The following is a 21,252-nucleotide window of genomic DNA, read 5'->3' as shown; positions in this document are numbered from 1 at the left end:
TCCTGAGATTTGATTTTCACCCAGGTGTCATCCACATATCTGAACCAATGGCTTGGTGGTGTTCCAGGGTAGGACAGCAAAGTCCTCTTTTCCACTTCTTCCATGTACAAATTGGCCACGATGGGTGAAACTGGGGAGCCCACGGCACACCCATGTTTCTGCCTGTAGAACTGACCCTTGTATGTGAAGTAGGTGGAATGAAGACACAGTTCCAAAAGCAAACACACTTGGTGGATGCTGAGAGTGGTCTTGTTGCTGAGGTTGGTGTCATCCTGTAATCTCTTACGGACTACCTCCAGCGCTTTCGTGACTGGGATGCAAGTGAAGAGAGATGTAACGTCGTACGAGACCATGGTTTCATCTGCCTCCATAATGACATCTCTCACCTTCTCAACAAAATCCAAGGTTGTGGTGTTCAGAGCTGCCCACCAGCGGGTTGAGGATCGAAGCCAGAAACTTAGAGATGTTATAGGTTACCGAGTTGATCATGCAGACGATCGGTCTTAAAGGTGCACCCTGTTTATGTATTTTCGGTAAACCATACAGACTTGGTGTAGACTCCCCTGGGTACAGCCTGTGGTATGAGGTCCGGTCAATAACTGCTTCAGACAGTCTATCACCCTCTTCCTGTAGCCACTTCCTGGGTCTTGTTTTAGGGGCTCGTAAGTATTTTCATCACTAAGTAGTGACAAAATCTTCTCATGATAGTCTTTCTGGTTTAGCAATACTGTGCACCGACCCTTGTCTGCCAGAAGGATGATAATGTTGTTGTCATCACTAAGTGATGTGAGTGCCTTCCTCTCCTCCATGGTGATGTTGGATACTGGGGCCTTTGCATTGCTGAGACAGGCCGAAACTTTCGTCCGTAGTTGCTCTGCTTCCACTTCTGCTCTACTTTAAGAAGACTGAAATGTCAATGTGTTTCTTTAAAACTTGGTAGGTCTGGAATTCAGACATATAAACCAAATGTATGTGTGTGTGTTGTCATGCAAAGGTAAGATTTAGTTTCTTTCATCTACGGGGGCCACTGCAGGATTTATGATCTGTCCAAACTGCATGTCAGATGGTCTGCTACCATCAGAAGCCCCCTAAGCCAGCACCACTCTGAGGTCAGATAAGGGGTGTCTGTGTCACACATTATCTGTCACTTTTGGAGATCAACAATCTGACATTCACATCCACTTCAAACTGTGATCAGCCACTGCGTAGAGCCCAGGTTTGTACTTCTTTTACAACCTTGTATATCGACTTCCCCTCCTTCAAAATGCAACACCAACGTCAATGTCTCTGTGGAGGAAATGTCTGGAGCAATGCGCCATCTCATCACCATTTTTCTAGCGATCCACCAGTAATTTCTTAGAATTCTTTGAGTTCATATCCTGAATGTAAAAAAAACGAGTGAACAGGACTACTTGGGCATAGAATCGACAATTTTCTGTTTCGAATGTAGTGAAAATTTCCTCCATCTTTCACCCTGCAAATGGCTAATTCTTACTAATGCTACATTTATTTTGTCCGTGGCACCTGTGGAGGTGCTTTATGGTTATGATCCTGGACGAGCCATTCATACAGTGAAAAATATTATTAAAAAAGGCCGATGGTATGCTTTGGAGCAGTGGAAGAGCTTTGGGTGGTTTATCACCCTGTCTCCTTGCCCACAGTGCTTTTTCAAATGGCCTGTTTGCCACACTGTTTCTGGTAATTCTTGTTGATCCCTGAGGTGGTTTCTCGTGTTATTTCTCACCTGTTCTTTGTGGTACTCATATTTTACTCATATTATCCAATCTGCTGGTAATCTTTCTGGGTCTGCTTGTGTTACCTCTGTTCTCAGTTCAGTTTTTGTTTTTACTTTTAGACAATATAATCAAACTATGGAGAGCTGATGGAGCATTTCTACTTGTGAAAAGATGTAATTTGTGATTCAAATAAACATTTGACCTTTTCTCTGAACTCATTTTACATCTCTTCTTTGTAGTTTCTCTAAGCTAAAAAAGAGCAAGGTAAAAATAGTGGAGTGTAAAGCCATTTATACTGAGGTTCACACAGCAGCTAAGCAGAGTGGCTACAGGTATAGATTATTCTTTAGGTTTGACAGTCAAACTGAGATCATTGCTGCTTATACCGTTATATTCTATGAAATAATGAGTATAATTTGGTGATACTTTAGCTGTTTAGCTACTAATTTGTCGAGTGTATCCTGAAATCCAAGTTATCAATCTGTGCGGTACAACTGAAACACATTTTTGCCTTTTTGGAAGCAAAAACTCAACAAAACTATATGTTTTGTTTTTATTGGGGTATCAAATCTTTCCCATTTTAAATCTGAAGTCACACCACTCACCGTTCAATCCCAATCGATTTCAATGTGTAAGCAAAGAGACTAGTTCGACTGCCTTAGATCAAAATAATAAGAATTGATTTAATTTAAGTTGCAGTTTCAGTGTATGCCTTTAATTTGTGATTACAGTGTCACATAACAATTCCAGACGGGCCTAATGTCTTACTGCAACCTCTGTCTGCTTTGATCAGAGGGGAAGCCAGAGGGGACAGCGACACAGAGGAAAATCTTTAATGATACATGTAGCTGCCACCTTAATCAGTCACAGCTAACACAGTGCTGACCAGAGCACCAGCATTTACAAGGTCAGTCAATTGCAAGTGATTGGCACTCACAGCGTTTACCTTGAGACAGAGGAGGGTGGGGAGGGGGTAAGCGGGATAAACAGAGTAAGATGTCACGGAAAAGAGACGGACTGATTGAGCTGTGTTGACAGGGAAACGGCGTGATCGCTTACCTCTCGCCACTGTTTGGTCTCTACGCCCTGGGTGTACAACACAACCACTGAGAAGTGATGAAGAAGGATGAGATAGCAGCGAAGAGAGAGGAAAAATGCAAAACAGAAGAATACGTCACCAAACAATCTCAATCAAGAATCCTGCCTCTTCAAATTATGTTTGTTTTGTTCCTTCTTTGCTGACATTCATGATTAATTATCTTGCCACGCCCTGACAACATAATGAACTGCCAAGCTTGATGGTTCTAGGTATGCTGTCCACAATCAAAAGGGAAAATCAAGATAGAGAGCCCCTGAACACAGCGACACCCATGCAATCAAAACACAATTTCTTCATTGTGGGATTCTCCTGATTCCCATTAGATCTGGCGACTTTAAATGAAGCTGGGGCGGGTGAATACCACATGACCTGTCATATATACCGAGGTTCAGCTTCAGGCGAATACAAAACAGGGTGTCAGCGCTATTTTCCCAGTAGCTTATTTACACAAAGGGCTTTTACCTCCTCCCTATTATGTTAAATGTCTCCCCCTCCATTCTCTATCCTGCAGGGAGTATCAAAGAAAATGCCTTTATGGCGTTTCCCCATGTGTCTCACCAAAAGATAGCCATTTGTATTCAAAGGCTGGCGTTTACACCCTGCATGCATTAAGGTACTTTAGCTCTCAGCAAGGAAAGGTTGTCACATTATTGTGCAAATGATATGCAGTTATTGAAGGAACACTTTGAAACAGCGCAGTAAACTGAATCAAAGTTAAGCTCAGCAAAAATAAAAAGTGAAGCTTTGTAAATGGAGACGAGGTGTCAGCGAACCATATTCTGAGCAAAATCTCCCGCAGGAAAATCTGAGCTGCAATTATCATCGTAAAAGCTGAGAACTTACAAGGGTCAGATTTGGAGAAAGTGTCTCGGTCCAACAGATTCCTGTAAGAGAAGAAAAGAGTTGCACATCAAAATGTGAAAACAGAGTCCTGCATGTGTGTGTGTATATGCAATTTCCGTTTAAGACTGCAGGGCAACAGCTGTACACAATACACAAATGCTTCTTCTTTCATGCTGTGAAATCACTGAATGCCATATGCAAAGAGCTACAACATAATTGCACGGTAATTCAACAACCATACTCAACTTCACACAAACCACAACGCCCCGTGGGATATCATTTCCATGTGAGCACAATAAAGTGCAGTGGAAAGAGACAGTGGTAACAGGCAGAGGTGCCTTTCAAAGTATGGACACTACCTATAAAAGCAGCCTGCCTCTACAGTGCGCTCAGAAACTGCAAATCCTTTTAAGAATATGTAATCCTTAAATAAAAAAAATGCAGAAATGTGAGTTAAACAACAACATTTTTTTAAAACACCTGAAGATAGAATAGCATACATTAAATGTCAGATTTCTTTTATTCGTGTAAGTTTAGTAGATAACTGTAAATCTAAAAATGATGCAAAAAACAAGTGGCATAAAAAAAAGCTCAAGAAACAGATAAACAGTTCAAACTAGGCATATTTATGGCTGGGTAATGTATTTAATTGTACACTCAATCACAGATTTAACTTTCAAAGATTATTAAAATAAGATAATCAAGTTTCACAATAATTTGCTTCTTTTTGTCTCGTTTTAGAAATCCTGTTCATCTTCCCCTTCACAATTGTGCCTGCACCCATTCCTATAAAAAAAAAGCCCTGGAGAGCAGGCATTTTTAGCTCCGCTCAAACCCGAAGGACAAAAAGACAGTCTTTGAGCAATGGGAGAGGATAAAACAGCTGCTCGGAAACATTTTGGCTCCAAGTAATCTGAAAAGTAGATGCGGACACAAAAAATTGTCAGGGCTCTGTGTGCGGGCAGGCGGAGAGGAGGATCCAAACGCAGGACTCGAACACTGAATAGTAACTCAAAAAAAAAAAAACCTCAGCTTTATTCACTGGCAGAAAACAAAACAAACTTAGCAACAGTACTGAATACAAAAACACACAGGTACAAGCCAAAGGTACAACACGACACCGAGCACGGGAAAACACAAGGCTTATATACACAGGGTGGTAATGAGGGAATGGGCAACAGGAGGGAGACACAGCTGGGAGAGATCAGGGCTAACGAGACAGGGGGAGCAAAGCTGCACACACTAACATAAGACAAAGACTTTCACAATAAAACAGGAAACATGAATCACTACTCAAAGACACGGACTCAACACAGAGAGGCAGACAGAAAATAATACATGAAACTCAAACAATACATGAGACAACAAATCCTGACCACGAATAAACAGAAAGATAGAATTCTAATAATAATGGACAAAGCACAAGAGGAACAAAACGATCATTCAAAAAATAAACCAAAACATAATAAACTCAAAATGCTGGGTCGAACCGACCCAGAACCGTGACAAGAATAATACAATTTGTGCTCAAAGTTCAAATAATGCCTGATGTTTTAAAAGTTAATAGATAATCATGTTAAATAATCCAGATCTCAGCACTGACCAAAGTAATCATGATCACAGCTTCTCTTTAGCACCCATGTACAAACCAATGAGCAGCCTTTATTGACACTGAGCACAGCACCCAGCTTTCCTCATATGTACATGACAACGCAGAGGAGAGAGTGTGGCAATTAACAAGTTAGCAGCTCTGTCGCAGCAACAGAGTGAATGTAAGGTGTCCAAGTGACTCAGGCCAGGAACCAACAAGCTACAAAACAGACTACATATGAGAATTTATTTAACCATTCAAACCAATATCATTAGACTGAATGAGTCCATCACTATCTGGTGGCCTGTAGCATTTTGCACAAGCTAAACTCTCTAAATAAAGCATTCACGCTTTCGTGAAAGATCTATCCAGTTTGCTAACACCGATCATCATCATCTGGCACCTTTTCAAGCAGCCACGCACCCTGATTGGCTTATTGACTCAATCCACATAAGAGGCGCAATCAGCAATAATATTATTCATGTCATCCTTATTTTAAGCTAAAACCCTGAACATTTTCCCTTAATATGTTCCCTCTGTGCAAATTCTAATAAGGTAGGCATCACCTTTACAACATAAAGCAATGCTATCATCATTTACCATTTTAGATGGAAGACATGTTCCCAATGTTTTCAGGGATCTCATTAGCATATCTGTAAAGTGCAAAAGCTTGTGCCGCTAAATAACTTGATCGCAATTCAGAAAAGTCCTCTTCCCTTCAGGGGACAGCAGAATTTCAATGAATATAGATGAGGGTTCAGGACTGAATCCAAGCAGCAGGGCATCGTTCGTGTACATGTAATTCCCCATTCCTGGATACAAAATCTTCTGTGACAGGGAAACGTGGGGAAATGACAGATGCGGTGTTATTGGGTATTAGCCTTGGGCTGACCTGACTACAGTTGGACGATTGTCAGTGCAATTATCATTGGAAGTAACAAAGCCATCCATGACTAACCGCCTCTTTGTATCCACCTGTTACTGTCTGGCATCCATTACCCTCAAACAATTAGCTTGTCCATCACCTTATCCCTGCTCTCAGAGCAGACAAGAGTGGAAAACATGACATCCTCTTTTAGTTTTGCTCCATGTTCCTGTAGAGCACAAGCCTTCGTTTACCTGGCTAAACCTTAATTTGTTTTTGCCGAACATTTTTATTCCAGAAAGAAATGATTAGTATACAGATTTATACGCCTGTACAAATTAATCCAGGAGCTTAATGTGCGCATGGCCAGAGTGTGTGCATCAGTGCCGTAGGACGGGTATTAACATCTCAGATAATCCGTCTGCTTTCACTGAAGTAACGCTGCCTATTTCAAAAGTTAACTCCTTCTCTTTGCAAATCTCAGTGGGATAAGAGAAGATCATTATCCCGAAAGCCGATGTAGGAAAAGTTTGTTGATGAAGATGAAGTTCATTGAAAGTAGGACAAAAGTAATTAGATACAGCTATTTTTCATTCACACCATTTCATGTATCCGCCTGCTTTCAGATCCCAGCGCTTTTGTGATCACTATGGCCATCTCATTTAAAAAACATGTAACGAAAACAGCAAACTCTCCTTTTTTCTCTATTGCTCTTGATCCCGTCACCTTCATTAAAACTTTGATTGCAATAATCTCTTCTTTCTTACTTAAGCTTTTCATATTTTAGTGCGCCTGGAGTAAGAGTCAGCAGTGCATTATTAGATGTTTAACAAGAATAAATTCAATTTCGCTGGAGAAAAAAGCAGAATATAATCTTAATAGCTTTCTTTTCTCTGCCTAATCATCCCTCACAAAGTGATGTTTGTTTATTCGGCAGTGAATTAAGCTCATAGTTATTGGTTATGCACACTTCAGTTGATAAATACAATAAGCCACAACCAGGAATTTCTGTAAACGCTGAATTAGCATCGGCCCAGAAATGCACGAGCTCTTAAATCAAATCTGCAAACTCTCTCTGCTGGTATAAATGTGTCAAAAGGCGCTGTAGTTGATAAATGGTTTCACTGAATGCCCAGTGTGAAGGAGATTTGACCTCTAAAGCATGGCTGGCTGCTGAACTCTAATTAAAAAAGAATATATTAGGAAAACGCTCCCTCTCAGTCAGATCCCTGGAGATATTTTAGCAACTCCATGGTCCAAGGGGCTGATTATTAAACTAAGAAATGTGGAATTTAATTCCCGTGCCCACAGTGCCTTATTGTCACCAGTCCCTTAAGTCTCCTCTGCTTCCTTAAAGTTGTCAAAGTCCTAATTGGCAAGTTGGAGAAATGGTATCTAATTCAGTGGAAAGTGGTTTAAAATTGTCCTGAATCTAACTGGCCAATGAGCTGCTGCCTCATTGGTTTTTACGAGGACATGACAAATGAGAGCCTGAAAGTCAAGTAAGACTGATTTACAGGAAGAAAACTCTCCATAATACATAAGAGACGGCGGAGAAAGCCGGGAGGTCAAACAGAAGGATGGTTTGCATTTCAAGTCTTCTCTGTCACTTCACTTTCTATTCTGCCTCATGGCTCTCTCTCTCTTTTGACAGACGACAGACCTCGCCTTTTCCATTACGGATCATGGGGTCCGTGGGACTATTTCCTGTCTAACATGCCCTTGAGCAGATGTAAAGGGTCAAAAGGTCAAAGAACAAAAAGGGGAACGTATATAGTGCTACAAAGAAGAGGAATCCCATTATGTACAGTGAAATATTCAGCTTTTCCTTAAGGGTAATTAATTTTTTATAGCGCAAAAATTATGTATAGCATACCATATAGCAAAGCTCATCAGATAGCATGCATACAAAGGAGAACCTTCTCTGAGATTTAAGCAGAAACAAAAATGAAAACACAGCAGATGAAAATGTATGTGTGGCTTTGTTTTGCTGCATTTTGTCTGTATTTGGAGTCACGATCAGCGATACAGGTTAATGTTGCTTTTGTCGAGAGCTCTAAAACCTCCCCTCTGTTACATTAGACACACAATCTGGTCTCCTTATTAGTGAAACGCACATCTGCTGTCTTTCACTGTGATGGCACCAGGTGTCTTCTTTTCCTCCATCTGTTTAATTATTCAGTTTCTGCCTCGAATCTCTCCAGGTCGACAGTACCTGCAGCAGAGCACTCCCTGGGCAGCCATCTCACAGGCAGTGACAGGATCTCAGTCATAAACCTGCTCTTCTGCTCGTGTAATAAATGAGAAAGCACATACGCTGCAAATCCCTGTATCAGGTTGGCTTTTGCCATGTTGCTAATGTCCGATCTGGGAATAATAACGTTGCTAATTGCATACTGTGACAGCCCAGGGTTTGTGCAGAGAAAGATTCCTTTTACAAGAAGGGGAGGGAAATACAGACTGATATTATAGGGCTTATAACTCTTGGCAAAGCTCTTTGCACTGAGTCTAGTGTGAACTTGCGGCAATCCAAAAAAAGCACCAAGCTGCAGGCATACACTATCCAAATCAGCTACAAAATGGCAATATAAAGCACTCTGAATTGTACTCTAGGCACCACACTGGGCACAGTAAAGAATCAGCTCATGCATATTTTGGCAACTGATCATTTAAACAGAGAGAAGACACTCTGCATGCATTCTGCCAAGTGTGGAGTGAAAAGAAAAGTGATGATGATCATTTACAAAGAAATGATATCACTAATTGAGGTTAGTGAAGCATCAGAGAGCTGCGAGCGCACCTTATAGTGTGGAAATAGAGAACTGTGGCTGCGTAATTGGTGGTGGACACATGTTGAGCATCAATAGGTGAGAGCAACACACAGCAGGTGGGTGGTGGTAAACCGTAATGAGCATGAAATAAGAAACACTAACTAATGCCGGGAGAAAAAAAGACGTAAGACTAACTTGTGACACACGCCTATGCACTCAAACACACACTAATTGACTGGGTTGGAAATAAGTGTTCCATGTTTCTCAACAAATATCTTCCTCTATTTAATTTTATGAGATAAACGCGGTAATAAGCATGTCCATATTAGAGCCCGAACAGCGTAGGGTTTAAAGACCAGTACCCACCGATACAGCACACAATATATTTTTACTTTCAGACACAAAAAACGTTTATTGCGAGTAGTTATTTGCCTGTTTATGCTCTGCCTAACTGCGCTCGGATCAGCTAATGGTTAAGTTGCCGACTGCCCTCTGGTGGACATACTGTGCGATGACAACAGTCGGAACATGGTTGAAGGGTGTTTCTCCCAACTGTTCCTTACTTTTATTTTTCATTTATCAGCTGTTGTAAATGTTTATGCTGATAGTTCAGCAAACTGCTAATACTGTATATGGCCCTAACAAAAAGACAAAAGGTCGCGCTACAGACTTCAAGATTTATTTACTGGGAGCGGCCAGAATGGACAGGAATAGAAGTGAGCAGCTCAGGTTGAGCAGCTTGAAGACAAAGCTGAAGAGACGAAGCTGAGATGGGTACTTTGGACATCAGCACAAGAGGGATAGCGGATATACTGAGCAAAGGGTGTTGAATATGAAGCTGCTGGGCAGGAGGAAAAGAGGAAAACCTCTGAAGAGATTCATGTGTGTAGTGAAGGAGGACACAGGTGGTTGGTGTGACAAGAGGATACTAGTGAAATGGGTGAGATGGAGGGAGATGATTCGCTGTGTTGACTGCTAAAAAGAGCAACGAATGAAGACAAAGAAATAGAAGAAAAGCCCTGATGGGCTCGACCCTGTATAAGCAAACCTTTCATTATTTTAACAGTCTCATCTCTGTAAGTCAACTTTTTCATCCAATCCACACTTATTACTGTTTTTATGACATCACTGTTCATAAATGTGGCCGGTTGCTTGAAGGAAGCCAGGATCCCCATTCTTATTCCCAACGAAATCTTTCTTTCTACCTAAACTCTGATTCATTAGTTGCCTCTCCACCTGGGGAAGAAAAGCAGTCAATAGCACAGCGGCAGATCTATTTAAACAAATCAGAGATGTGTGCGCTGGCCCATATCCAAGGTTTCAAGGCATTCAAGACTTTATAAATTGAAATTTTAAACATCTTTTAACAATTGATTTTTTTGTTACTTTGTTGTAGAACTTTTTACTTCCTATGGCTTTAACCTGGGTTCAGCCTACTCAGTGTGCTTAAAAACTACAACCTTACATGCTCCATTTGAAAGCTTCTAACATAGAAAAACCCATTTCAGTGAAAATTGGACTGAATTCCTCCACAAGCTTATAATCATTTGCTTGGTAGCGTGTAAAAATTTGACTGATAATCCATTTCCCAATAGAGAATACTAAATATATTTGTAATTTTTAAAAAAAGAAACACGCACAAAATTATGCATAGCTTTGTACCAAAAGCACACATTCTCACACATGTTGGCTGAAATGTCCCTTATGGCTACTGGATAACATGTCCACTCTAATGCAGAAACAGAAAAAATCCTCAGAGACGACAATAAGCTGACACTGAGTAGCTCGTTTAGCCCTTCAGCTAAGACTGCCAACGAGTGAAAGACCTTCAACATATGCAACGCAGTGTGGAGAAATCTTCACCGAGTAACCTGTCACACTTTGTGCAAATCTGCCACCAGCTCTCATTTTCCAGACACGCTGTGATATTAGGTCAAATACGCCCTCACGACAAATCCTCCAACATACTCTGCTGACCCTTAAGTTTTTCGGAAAATAGTGACAAAAGCAGCTTGATATTTCTGAGCCACTGGGGACTGCTTTGATCTCTTATTGCTACAACACACTCTTGACTTCCCCTGTCATTCCAATCAACACTTTCACATGAGGCAGGCAACATGCAGAGTGTTATAAACCTCTGGCATGGCACTGCAGTTGTGCTTCCATGGGATCCCCCTCTGCTGTCATACATCCCAAATGAGAATATATTAATAACACCGACACCACCACAAGCCAAGTGTCTGGGATCCAAATTCATTTTCACTATGTCAGGGGTTCATGCATAATTATCCGCTTCATCGGCCTGTGAGACTCGTCTGCTGCAATGTAACATCCACAAAAATGGGGAGTAAAAAAAAAATTTAAATCTGCCTCCTCTTGGCACCCTGGTGTCGTTTAGCCTTGATCACCAAAACAGATGTGACACATCATCCAGAAACACAAGCCATCCAGTGAGATAAAAGCTGCAAGCTCGCCTCAGGTCAGTCTTAACCCAGATCACAATATGAAAAGCACAAGGAAAACGCTGCAAATTGAAATTTCTCTCTTACTCAGAGAGATCTTTTATTAATATTTTATGTTCTTACACAATGCAAACTGGTTCAGTTCAAACTTGCTGCCTGCCAGAGCAAAACAAAAGCACTTTTCAACCAGAAAAACCAAGTCACAGCTTTTACTAAATGGGTATCCAAGACTGAGTGAGAGTAGCAGCTATAAGAGCTATTAACATAACAACAGCAGCGAAGTTACACACCACGCCAACACATTCAAATAAACAAACGGTTGGTTACACAGCTCGAGTCCAAATTGCTCTGCTCGAGCAGTAGCTCTTGCTGCATCGAGCAGTGACACCAAACATCCTAATCGTCCTGATGATTTCATTACGCCTTCCCCTCTGCCGCAATGATTGTCTCGGGAAGAGACCAGATCCAGAGACAAGCCTCAAGTCTTCAGACTGACCTCGCGGGGACAGCAATCAGTGGCCCTGTGCGCCAGGGGAACCCCTCCTGCACAGGTTTGCCGCAAGACTGCTGGAAGTCATGTGGTCCCTGTGTGTTTCAACAGGTAATGAATCCCTCGGGTGATGAGTGGCACGGATGAGTTACCCCCCCTCCCTCCAGCTATGGAATGCATCGATTGAAGGCATTGCTACTCTAACGAATCTATGAAAGCAAATGAATGGTTACAGGGAGGCACTAAAGCAACAGCAGGGAACAGAAGGGGATGGACGAGCTTGTAGTGTCTTTGTCTTTGTGAAATAGGTGAAGGGGTCTGATAAAGTTTGTGTTCAAGCTGTCAGGTGGGAGGTGGAGCACAGTGGAAAGGGAAGGCAGCTCTGTCACCCAGTTTTACTTGTAATCACCTACCTGGGAGTGCTTTGACAAGCCGAAGAGGAGCAGTAAATTTCTAGAATTGGCCTATGTTGGCAAATGGCAAGGAAATAAATAATAAACATTTGTCCTTCTGCTTGCTGGTGGCATTGGTCTATTGTGCTAAAACAATCAGAAAAAGGAGTTTACACCTCTGAAACAGCCACATGAAAGCCCTCATTCGTGCAACTTTGTTACACAACTTGCTTTCATATAAGCATAACAGACGAAGCCAAATGTTCAGTTTATAGCAAGAAACTTTTGATTAAGTATTTTAAAAAATGACCTTGATCCCACTCTAGCATCCTTGCTGTTTCCATATCCCGCCTTGAAAACACACGCATGTGAACAGTGCGCAGTAAAATCGTCTACTCACAAGTGCATATTTTTTTTGTTTTAACAAAATAGTTTTATTATTCAGTCATTTCTAACTATACAAAAAAATGCGATGCCAAAAAAGTAATCATTCAGAAGCAGGATCCCCACCACCACCCCTCCGTTGCTGTGTTCTGATAAGGGTTGTAAACCTTTGTCAGGCTTGTCGAGCTTATCAGAATGATTCCCCTCCCTTGTTACGGTCACATAAGCGTAAAGGGTAAACACAACATTTACAAATCATTACTGGATTTATATGCACATTCTGATGAGCAAACGAGAAACTGGGGGTAAAAAATCTTCCTTAAATAAAGTTCAGCGTGTCAAGCCTTTAGCGGCTCTTCAGAAGGGGGGGGGGAGATTTTATTTGCTTTTTTTGTCTGTGTGCAAATTTCTTCCAGCATTCATTCCTAAAAGTGGAACCACAAAGTTAAAGCCCCAGTTTCCCTAAAGTCATTGTACATGGAAACTCTGAGACAGCCTGCTAAGCTGAGATATAGAGAGGGCACATTCTGCAGTCCACGAGGATTCACATTTACTCCTTTGCTCATAATTAAAGCAAACCACACGAGCAACTTACAAAGCATTCACCAGAGCTGCTTTAATATTAGCTAATCAACACATTTATTACTGCCACATAAGACTTGGAGGGGTCAACTTGTTAAAAACACCAGGGGACAACTGGTCCTAATCCAGTAAAATGTATTCACTTGACTGTGTTTGATAAAAGGCAGATGTAGGAAAAGAGGCTACTTGAGTTTGAAGAGCCATCTTATCACTGAGTTAGAGTGCAGTCCTCGCAGCTAAGAAGCAGATGCTCGGGGTATGGCTCACTGGTTGACCTGTGAGCAAAGCCAATCAGAGCCATAGACAGGGAACAATGTGCTATCACGGTGATATGCACTTGTTTTGATAAGCGGTTGTCTGCCTGAGTCCCTCTAGTTTGTCAGACGGGCTTGCTGCAATATTGGCAGAGGGTTATGAGAATGCCTGTAGGGCTGCACGGCACAGTTCAATTCCATGTGCGCTGCAATCTCGGAGCTCTCAGGCTTGCTAAATCAATTACACAGAGTTGTGGAGCCCGGGCTTCTCCCCTCATATAACACCAATTGTTTCTGTTTGCTTGCACTGGATAGATAAAATATACACTTCCTGATAAGTGGATAGAATAGCTGCGTGCATTGGTGTGTATTCTGCATGAGTTCAACTTTTGAGATGTCCACTGAAGCAGCTGTCAGAGGTCAGACTGCAGCAATCCCCGCAAGTCACAAAGAAGAACAGACAGCAACTGAAGCCTTTGCATCTAAAGCAGACGATGCTTCAAGGCCCCAGTGACAAAAGGAATAAATTTTCCTTCTCCATCTTCTCCAACTGAGTCCAAGAGCTAGTGTTTGGAGAGAAATTAATGACAAGGGCGCTGCAGATCAGAGCCTGGGGGCATCAACAGAGCCCTGGCTTAAAGCTCGGATGTCTGCAGGGAAAAAACAACAGCGTGCTCCAAGAGGGAAGCAACACAAGTCCAGCTGCTACTTGTACCAAACGCCCCACACTGGATAAAACCCACCCTAAGCTCCATGTCTGCCTCAAACGCAATCTTCCCACACACTCGAATTTACCACAATTTTACACAGTTGACTATTTTTGTTGCATAAACAAGGGCTACAGCAGAATGCTCCCACGGGGCTTCATGCGGCTCATCATCCTCAAACAAAAATCAATCATCATCTCGTCACCTGTCCGCCCAATAAAGGTCAGCTGACACGTTTTTGAAATCTGGCTAATTAATATCCAGAATGTCACAAAAGGTCAGCTACATGCTAACGGCTTTGTTGGTTTTGTTAAGCTGTTTGTTGAACTCGCAAAGGTAAGATTACAAAGCTTATTTAAAATTAAAAATCACAGTTTTAAACAAGATCGACAGTCAATTCTCCTTCCGGGCAACTCACTGAGTAAATATTGCAGACGAGGGAAGAAAACAATGGCAGCGGGGTGTTTGGCTGATAAATCTCTCCCTTGTGGTTTTATTTACTTCATTTACATGCACATAACGATGCATGTAGCCGGGAGGTGAAAAGAGCTAAATACTGTGAAACAGGGCAACATGAGAGCTGGAGGGAGGCCATTGAAACACAGATTCACATCACATTTTATGAGCAGCTCTCATTGAAATTGCACCTCCTGCACGCTTAGGCTCTCATATGTCTCAGCATCATACTGTACATACTGTGCGTATACCTGCAACCAGCGCTGCCCCACCCTACCCAGTCGAGCAGGCTCCTGTCACATCCGTGGTATTTTTCCCGCTGCATCTACTTTGGGATTCAGCTGAAGGCTGCTGGGAGGAAAAAACTGTTTAGTGTTCATCTTTACGTCTCGGTGACAAACTACAGTCGTTTCGGGGGAGCCTGACAAGCAGTTGCAGAGGCTGACACATGACACGCTGCCTCGGGGGAAACCTCTCGGGCACGCCAATAATAACTCCACGTCGCTCGGCATCTCCCGAGGCACGCGACTGGGCGCGTGCACAGCACACAGCGTCGTACCCGACCTGATTTATGGAAATAAGACACCAAAGTGCAAATCTTAGGGCGGAATATGCGTAAAGTTTGCATCGCTCTGGTTTCTATCACAGCATCTTTTGCTCACTGTAACCGGGGGAGGACATCACTGCAGTTCTAATTAGTCGCTGGGTGAATTTCTAATGATATATTTTTTTAACTGCTTAAAAATAATTTTTGCTTGTGGGTTTATTGGTGGGCTGGAAAGTTTTTTGTTGTTTAGCATGTTTATACTTCTTTTAATGGGGAAATATTAAGCAGGGTTATTAAAAAAAACAATAAATAACAAAGTAAAAACATCAAAAAGGTAAATGACGCCTTAAAAATGAAAATAAAATGAAAAAATTACCAATTTAAGTGCTTCTCACAAAAAAATGTAGCCAAAAGACGCGCTAAGCTTCCCAAACCTGACGCAGACGGGGCAGCATCAGCACCCCGATGGACTCACCTGCAGGACACGGTTATCTCCACTTTGGTGGCCGGAATGCTTCCGCTGATGGGGTCGAAGTCGCGGACCGTTGCCGTGGCCTCCACTTTGTCCATAACGTCTCCCTCCATGCGTGCTGGAGACCCGGGCCAGCTCCACTGGCCGCGTGAGCCCCTTTGAACCTGGAGAGCCGAGGGTGGAGAGCCGGAGCGCGGCGGACGGGCGAGCGAGCGGGAGCGAACACGGTCCACACAAACCTCCAAAGTGCTGTCCGTCGGACGGGCAACAGCATGGAAAGTTTAATCGGGGGCTGCAGCGGTGAAGCGATTAATCTGGCTGAAGGAGGGGTGGGGGGTGTCACGTGCCCGGGACGCCTCAGCGCCAAACTCCGCGGTTTTCCAGGCAAAGACTGAGCTCTTCTGCCAGAGGAGCTTTGAAAAGTAAAAGACGTGAACTCCTCCCCTCCCGTCTGCATTCTCCTACACGCGGGGCTGCGACTACACTCTCGTTGCAGATTCGAGCTGTAGATATGTGGCGGACGCCTTTTATTCTGGTCCAGATTGCTTTTTAAATCGAGTTACAGAAAATAAATAAGCACCGGAGGGCGCAAATAGCCTCGAATTCTATAGTATATATATATTGTGAAATTTCCCTTTTGTTTCGGTTGTTTGGCTGTTCTAAAAATTAAACCCCTGCTTGAAAATTAAACCCAAAGTAAAATGTTCAAAGACAAGCGTTAAAAGGACACGGGTCCCTTCAGAGATACCAGCTTTTATTTCTCACTGGAAGGCTGTTTGTTGCTCCTTCAGCATCTGGACAGCTCCTCAAACTCCTGCGGCTTCAATCACAGCCTCTTTCCTCATTTATCTTCATAAAAACAATTACAGTTTCGTTTTTTTTCCCTCCACACCTACAGAATATTCTTCTTCAGGAGTGTGCATGGGAGGCTGTGCTCTCAGGGGAGCTCCATTTGCATTTCATCATTATTCCTGATTGAACAACAAGAGGAAACCAGGAGAAATGCAACCTGTCAAAAGCTCAGTTCAAAGGTAGACTTCTGTGTATGTGTGCATGGTTGTGCAGATCTATGGGGGAGTTATGTCACAGTAATCAGTGATAAAAAAAGACTCCCTGCTCTCATACAAAAACTGCAAATTAAACTGCACATTTGCTACACAATGAAATGCCCACACGTGTACAAACTATAGCTATTTCAGCCATAGAGTCTGTATGTGGTCCATGCTATAGGCCATCCGTCATTGTGAGAGATCTACAAACAGTGGTAAGGCACCACTATTGCTACAGACTTGAGCTGATTGGGCGATGAGTGCTGCATATTTCGGACAAAGCACCACCAGAGCACAGATTCATCATTATTCATGTTCATTGTGTAATTAGGCTCCACAGTGGCCTTTGGTTGGCTGATTTCAAGCTCCCTTCTGAGCTCAGCTCCCTGCCACCTGCTGCGAGGCTCTCCTCTGATTCTGCCCGCAGCCACCCCATTTCCTATAGCTCTGGCAGGAGTGCAATTACAACTGTGTGAACCCTCTCAGCAGGGAGTGTGTGTGTGTGTGTGTGTGTGTGTGTGTGTGTGTGTGTGTGTGTGTGTGTGTGTGTGTGTGTGTGTGTGTGTGTGTGTGTGTTAGAGACAGCAGTGGCACCACCCACACCTGCTCTGCATCTGAGCATCAGCAGGCCAGCTCCAACAGCACTGGTGAAACCGACACCAACAAGAACAAAAGGCTACAAGTTACTCTATGTTTTTCATTTTTGCATTTTTATTTTGTGCAGCATAAAATAACTCGAGATAATGGCGACAGTGCAGCGATCATTTTGCTTCACATTATTTCCCTGATATCTCTACTTTTCAGACACTAACAGTATTTCAAATATTTACTCAAATATAGTCATACTAGTCAACATGCACATCTATGTAGATCTATTGCAACCAAGTGGAACATTAAACAACAGTTTTAATGTTAACTGCTGATTCTACCATCTACTGTACTGCACAATAGTTTTGGTTTAGTCATAGTGACTGTATAGTCATTGATTTCGCCTGACATGTGCTAATCAACACAGATACCTAATCAGCCAATCACATGGCAGCAAATCAGTGCAATTAAGTATCTAGACATGGTCAAGAAGACATGGCACATCAGCTTGGCATGGTTGTCTACTTTGCCGCTCCTGTCAGCTAAGAACAGGAAACTGAGGCTCACCAAAATTAAAGAATACTGGAGAAATGTTGACTGGTCTGATAAGTCTTCATTGTGCTGCAACATTCCGATGGTAGTGTCAGAAGCTGCCATTAAAGTGTTCATCCTGCCCGTCCAGAGGTTCAGGCTGGCAGTGGTGGTGTAATAGTGTGGGGATATGTTTTTTCCACACTCTGGGCCGCTTAATACCAACTAAGAACTTAAAACAAACAACAGAATTAGAATGTATAGAACAGAGTTTGAATGAAAGCAACAGAATTCTAAAACAAACAATAGAATTTGAATAAAAAGAGTAGAATTAGAATGAAAACAAAAGCATTTGAATGAAAACAACGGAATTTCAATGAAAAGAACGGAATTAGAATGAACAGAACAAAATTTGAATCAAAACAATGAAATTTGAATGAAAACAATGGAAGTTTAAATGTCATAATCTACCTGAGTATTGTTGCTGACCATGTCCAATCCTTTATGGCCACAGTGAACACATCTTCTGATGGCTGCTTCAAACATGTCACGAAGTTCAAATCATCTCAAACTTGTTTCTTGAACACAACATTGAGTTCACTCTACTCATATAGCCATCACAGTCACCAGATCTCAATCCAATAGAGCATCTTTGGGGATGTGTTGGAACGGGAGGTTCACCTTATGGATGTGCGCTCAATAAATATGCAGCAACTCTGTAACGCTATCATGTAAATCTCTTACCGAAATCTCTGAGGAATGATTCCAACACCTTTTTGAATCTATGCCATCTAGTATTGGTTAGAAAGCTTTCCAGCGTTTGAATTGTTTGTGCATCCTTATCGTTATTAAGTTATTGTTCCACTATTCAGTTTAATACTAGCTTTTGCCTGTAATGGAGATAAAAATCAACATTTAAATCCACTATTCTTACAAATGTCCTTCTCTGCTCCTCTTTTTCAATCAAGCGGCCAAAAACAACAGTTCATGCAGTGGTCATATGACACTGTAGCTGCTCTCTCGTGTGACTGTTCTCCTCTACGCCTACTTACATAGTGAAAGTAAGTATGGGGGACAGCAGTCACTGAACTGGACCTCCTGATCATGTTGGTGTCTTTTGGAGCATTTTTAATGGAATAACCATAAATAATGGCTTGCTGTGTGGTAAAGTCCACCCAAAAAGTTTGTGCTTCAGTTTGTCAAGTGAAAGTCTGGGATCTTATTGGTCAGCTACATTGCACCATTATAGTGTTTGAATGTGTCCATATTGGTTCATTCTTGTCTAAATGTGGTGACATCTGACTCAAAAAAAGATCAACAATGAGCTTTCAAAACGCTACAAGCACATCAGTGATCTCACAGTGACTGCGTCCAACTTTAATACACAGTCTGTGGTATAGAGTTAAAAATATGATGAACATGAACACCTGAAAAAGAAAGTGTGTTTGTTTGGAGTTGAAGACGAAGGCGAAACTTCGCCATTACATAACTGGACGAATGTTTTGTTTTTGTTTTTATGTTTTAATGGTCGTTATTTAGTTAACTCTGAATGCAGACATGATACAGATCATTTTAGATACTGACTGACTGACACTTTTTCAAGTATATAATTATCAGTGCTAAATAAATGTCTAAAAAACTCTTAAACCCCACTCACAGCACTTAGCTGAGTCACCATGTTTTAGGTCTTCTTCAGTGTCAAAATAACTCATAAATAGTTGTTATTCCATGCAGTGGCACATAGCAGGAATGAATTAGGTATGATCAATTCAGCATACTTGATTCTCAAAACAAGGATTAAATATAATGGGCCCCAAAATGAGGCCAACAACTCACTGAATCCAGAGCACTTCATTAGCTCCAATTTCCAGTTATGGAAAGAAAAGAGGAAGGAAAACATCTATCCATGGTGACAACTCATATTGATCAATGCAATGTAATCTATACATACAGTGAAAGAGACAGTCAAAGAGACAGAAAGTCAAATCCCATTTTTCAAACCTGTTATCTTGCCTGAGTGTGTCTGCAGCGATACAGCCTTCTCCTGTGTTTGAAAAATCTGTAGTCACCATTTAGCATTCAAATAAATATTCTTATCTAAGAGACATACACATTTCATTTTGTGTTTTTAAAGGAGTAAAACCGGCTCGTCTATTCTGTTATCAGCTGCTCCAGCAGGATGCAGGATACTTAAGACTGGGTGGAAAAAGCAGAAAGTTAAAGCTAGTAGTTTCTGCTCCATGAAGTATATTTTAAATTAGCAAATCCCCAACAAAGCCGCATGCTTCATGACGACTGGGGGCCGCCAAAGATTGCATGTATTTAACTATGTTTATTGACTCAAATTTTACTTTTCTGTGTGTGTTTTTATGATAACAGTGAAAAAAATAGATTTTTTTATTATTTAAATGACAAAAGTAAGTAATCTGTGCTGTTGAGAGTTTTGTAAAATTCCACTATTCATCCTGCTTTTTACCCCTCTGGTCTCAAATACCTTCAGAAACAGGTGATTGTACATAGAGTACCTGCTAAACAGTACAAAACAAATCATTGACACACAAACACCTGAAGAATAAACCAAAACAATGAGAAATTAAAATGCTTCATACAGCTACAGCTATAGATTTATCATAAAGGCGCCCATTTCACAAAACACAGGCTTGTTTGATTAATTAAATTGATATTAAACAGAGCTCTGAGCACAATTTTCAGTGTGGATCTTCTGCTTGGTATTAATTTTTCTACTGTGATAGCGCTGCATTTCCTAAAGGAGGAATTTGTATATTTGTTATACCACTAAATGTTATGACATCAGTGCATCTGCGCTGCTGGCATTTCCTGTTTTTGTGAAATGACTTACAATAAAGACAGAGCACTCTCGAGAGTCTGTAATACCAACTTTTATTGTGCAGTCTGAAAACATTCCATGCATTTGCTTTGAAATGAACATCTCTGAAGCAACCCACTGTAAATTTACAGCAGATGAACTACTGGAAACAATTCCCAAGTTCCTGGTTGCTAACGGCGGCATTTTGCCTGTTTGAGTTTTAGGTCTTGATTCCATTTTTTTGCCTCTCTGTCGATTAGCAAACACTTTTCAAGGACAACCGTGCCATCTGTGCAAAAAGTTTGTCGTGTTTTAGAAAGAAAAAAAGAAACACTGAATGAATTCACTTAATTTCAGTTCATCTTTCCTTTCTTGTGGAAAATAAATGTCTAATGCAGAGACTGAGGCACAAATTTGCAGCCTTCTGGCATCAGGCGAGAGCAGCGCGAGATGGAGAAGAAATACTGACAGCAGAGCTTCTTGCAATCACCAAAATCTGTTTGTGTGAGGCTGTTTGCACTAAAAAAAATGTGTTGATGCATCTGTTTTTGTATTTTTACCTTGCTTAGTGCTGTTGTTTTCTAACTATGTTTACACAGTCGCCTC

General features: G+C 41.6%; 1 protein-coding gene across 2 annotated transcripts in view; it reads right to left on the bottom strand.

Annotated features, from left to right (window-relative positions):
- The window catches only part of cpne5a (copine Va), a 77,726-nt gene extending 61,600 nt beyond the window's left edge, over window positions 1-16,126 (bottom strand). For both annotated transcript variants that reach the window (XM_005732671.1, XM_005732672.1), the window contains exons 1-3: window positions 15,655-16,126; window positions 3,679-3,719; window positions 2,796-2,842 (exon numbers count right to left, since the gene is read on the bottom strand). In XM_005732671.1, coding sequence (XP_005732728.1) covers window positions 2,796-2,842; window positions 3,679-3,719; window positions 15,655-15,764 — 198 coding nt within the window. In that variant the 5' untranslated portion in view covers window positions 15,765-16,126. The remainder of the gene's footprint in view (window positions 1-2,795; window positions 2,843-3,678; window positions 3,720-15,654) is intronic.
- Window positions 16,127-21,252: the final 5,126 nt, after the last annotated feature.

The sequence above is a fragment of the Pundamilia nyererei genome, unplaced genomic scaffold, assembly GCF_000239375.1.
Source record: "Pundamilia nyererei isolate P.nyererei 1_Seehausen unplaced genomic scaffold, PunNye1.0 scaffold00047, whole genome shotgun sequence".
Taxonomy (NCBI): domain Eukaryota; kingdom Metazoa; phylum Chordata; class Actinopteri; order Cichliformes; family Cichlidae; genus Pundamilia; species Pundamilia nyererei.
Note: the sequence above shows the minus strand (reverse complement) of the source record. Positions and strands in the feature narration are given on the sequence as shown.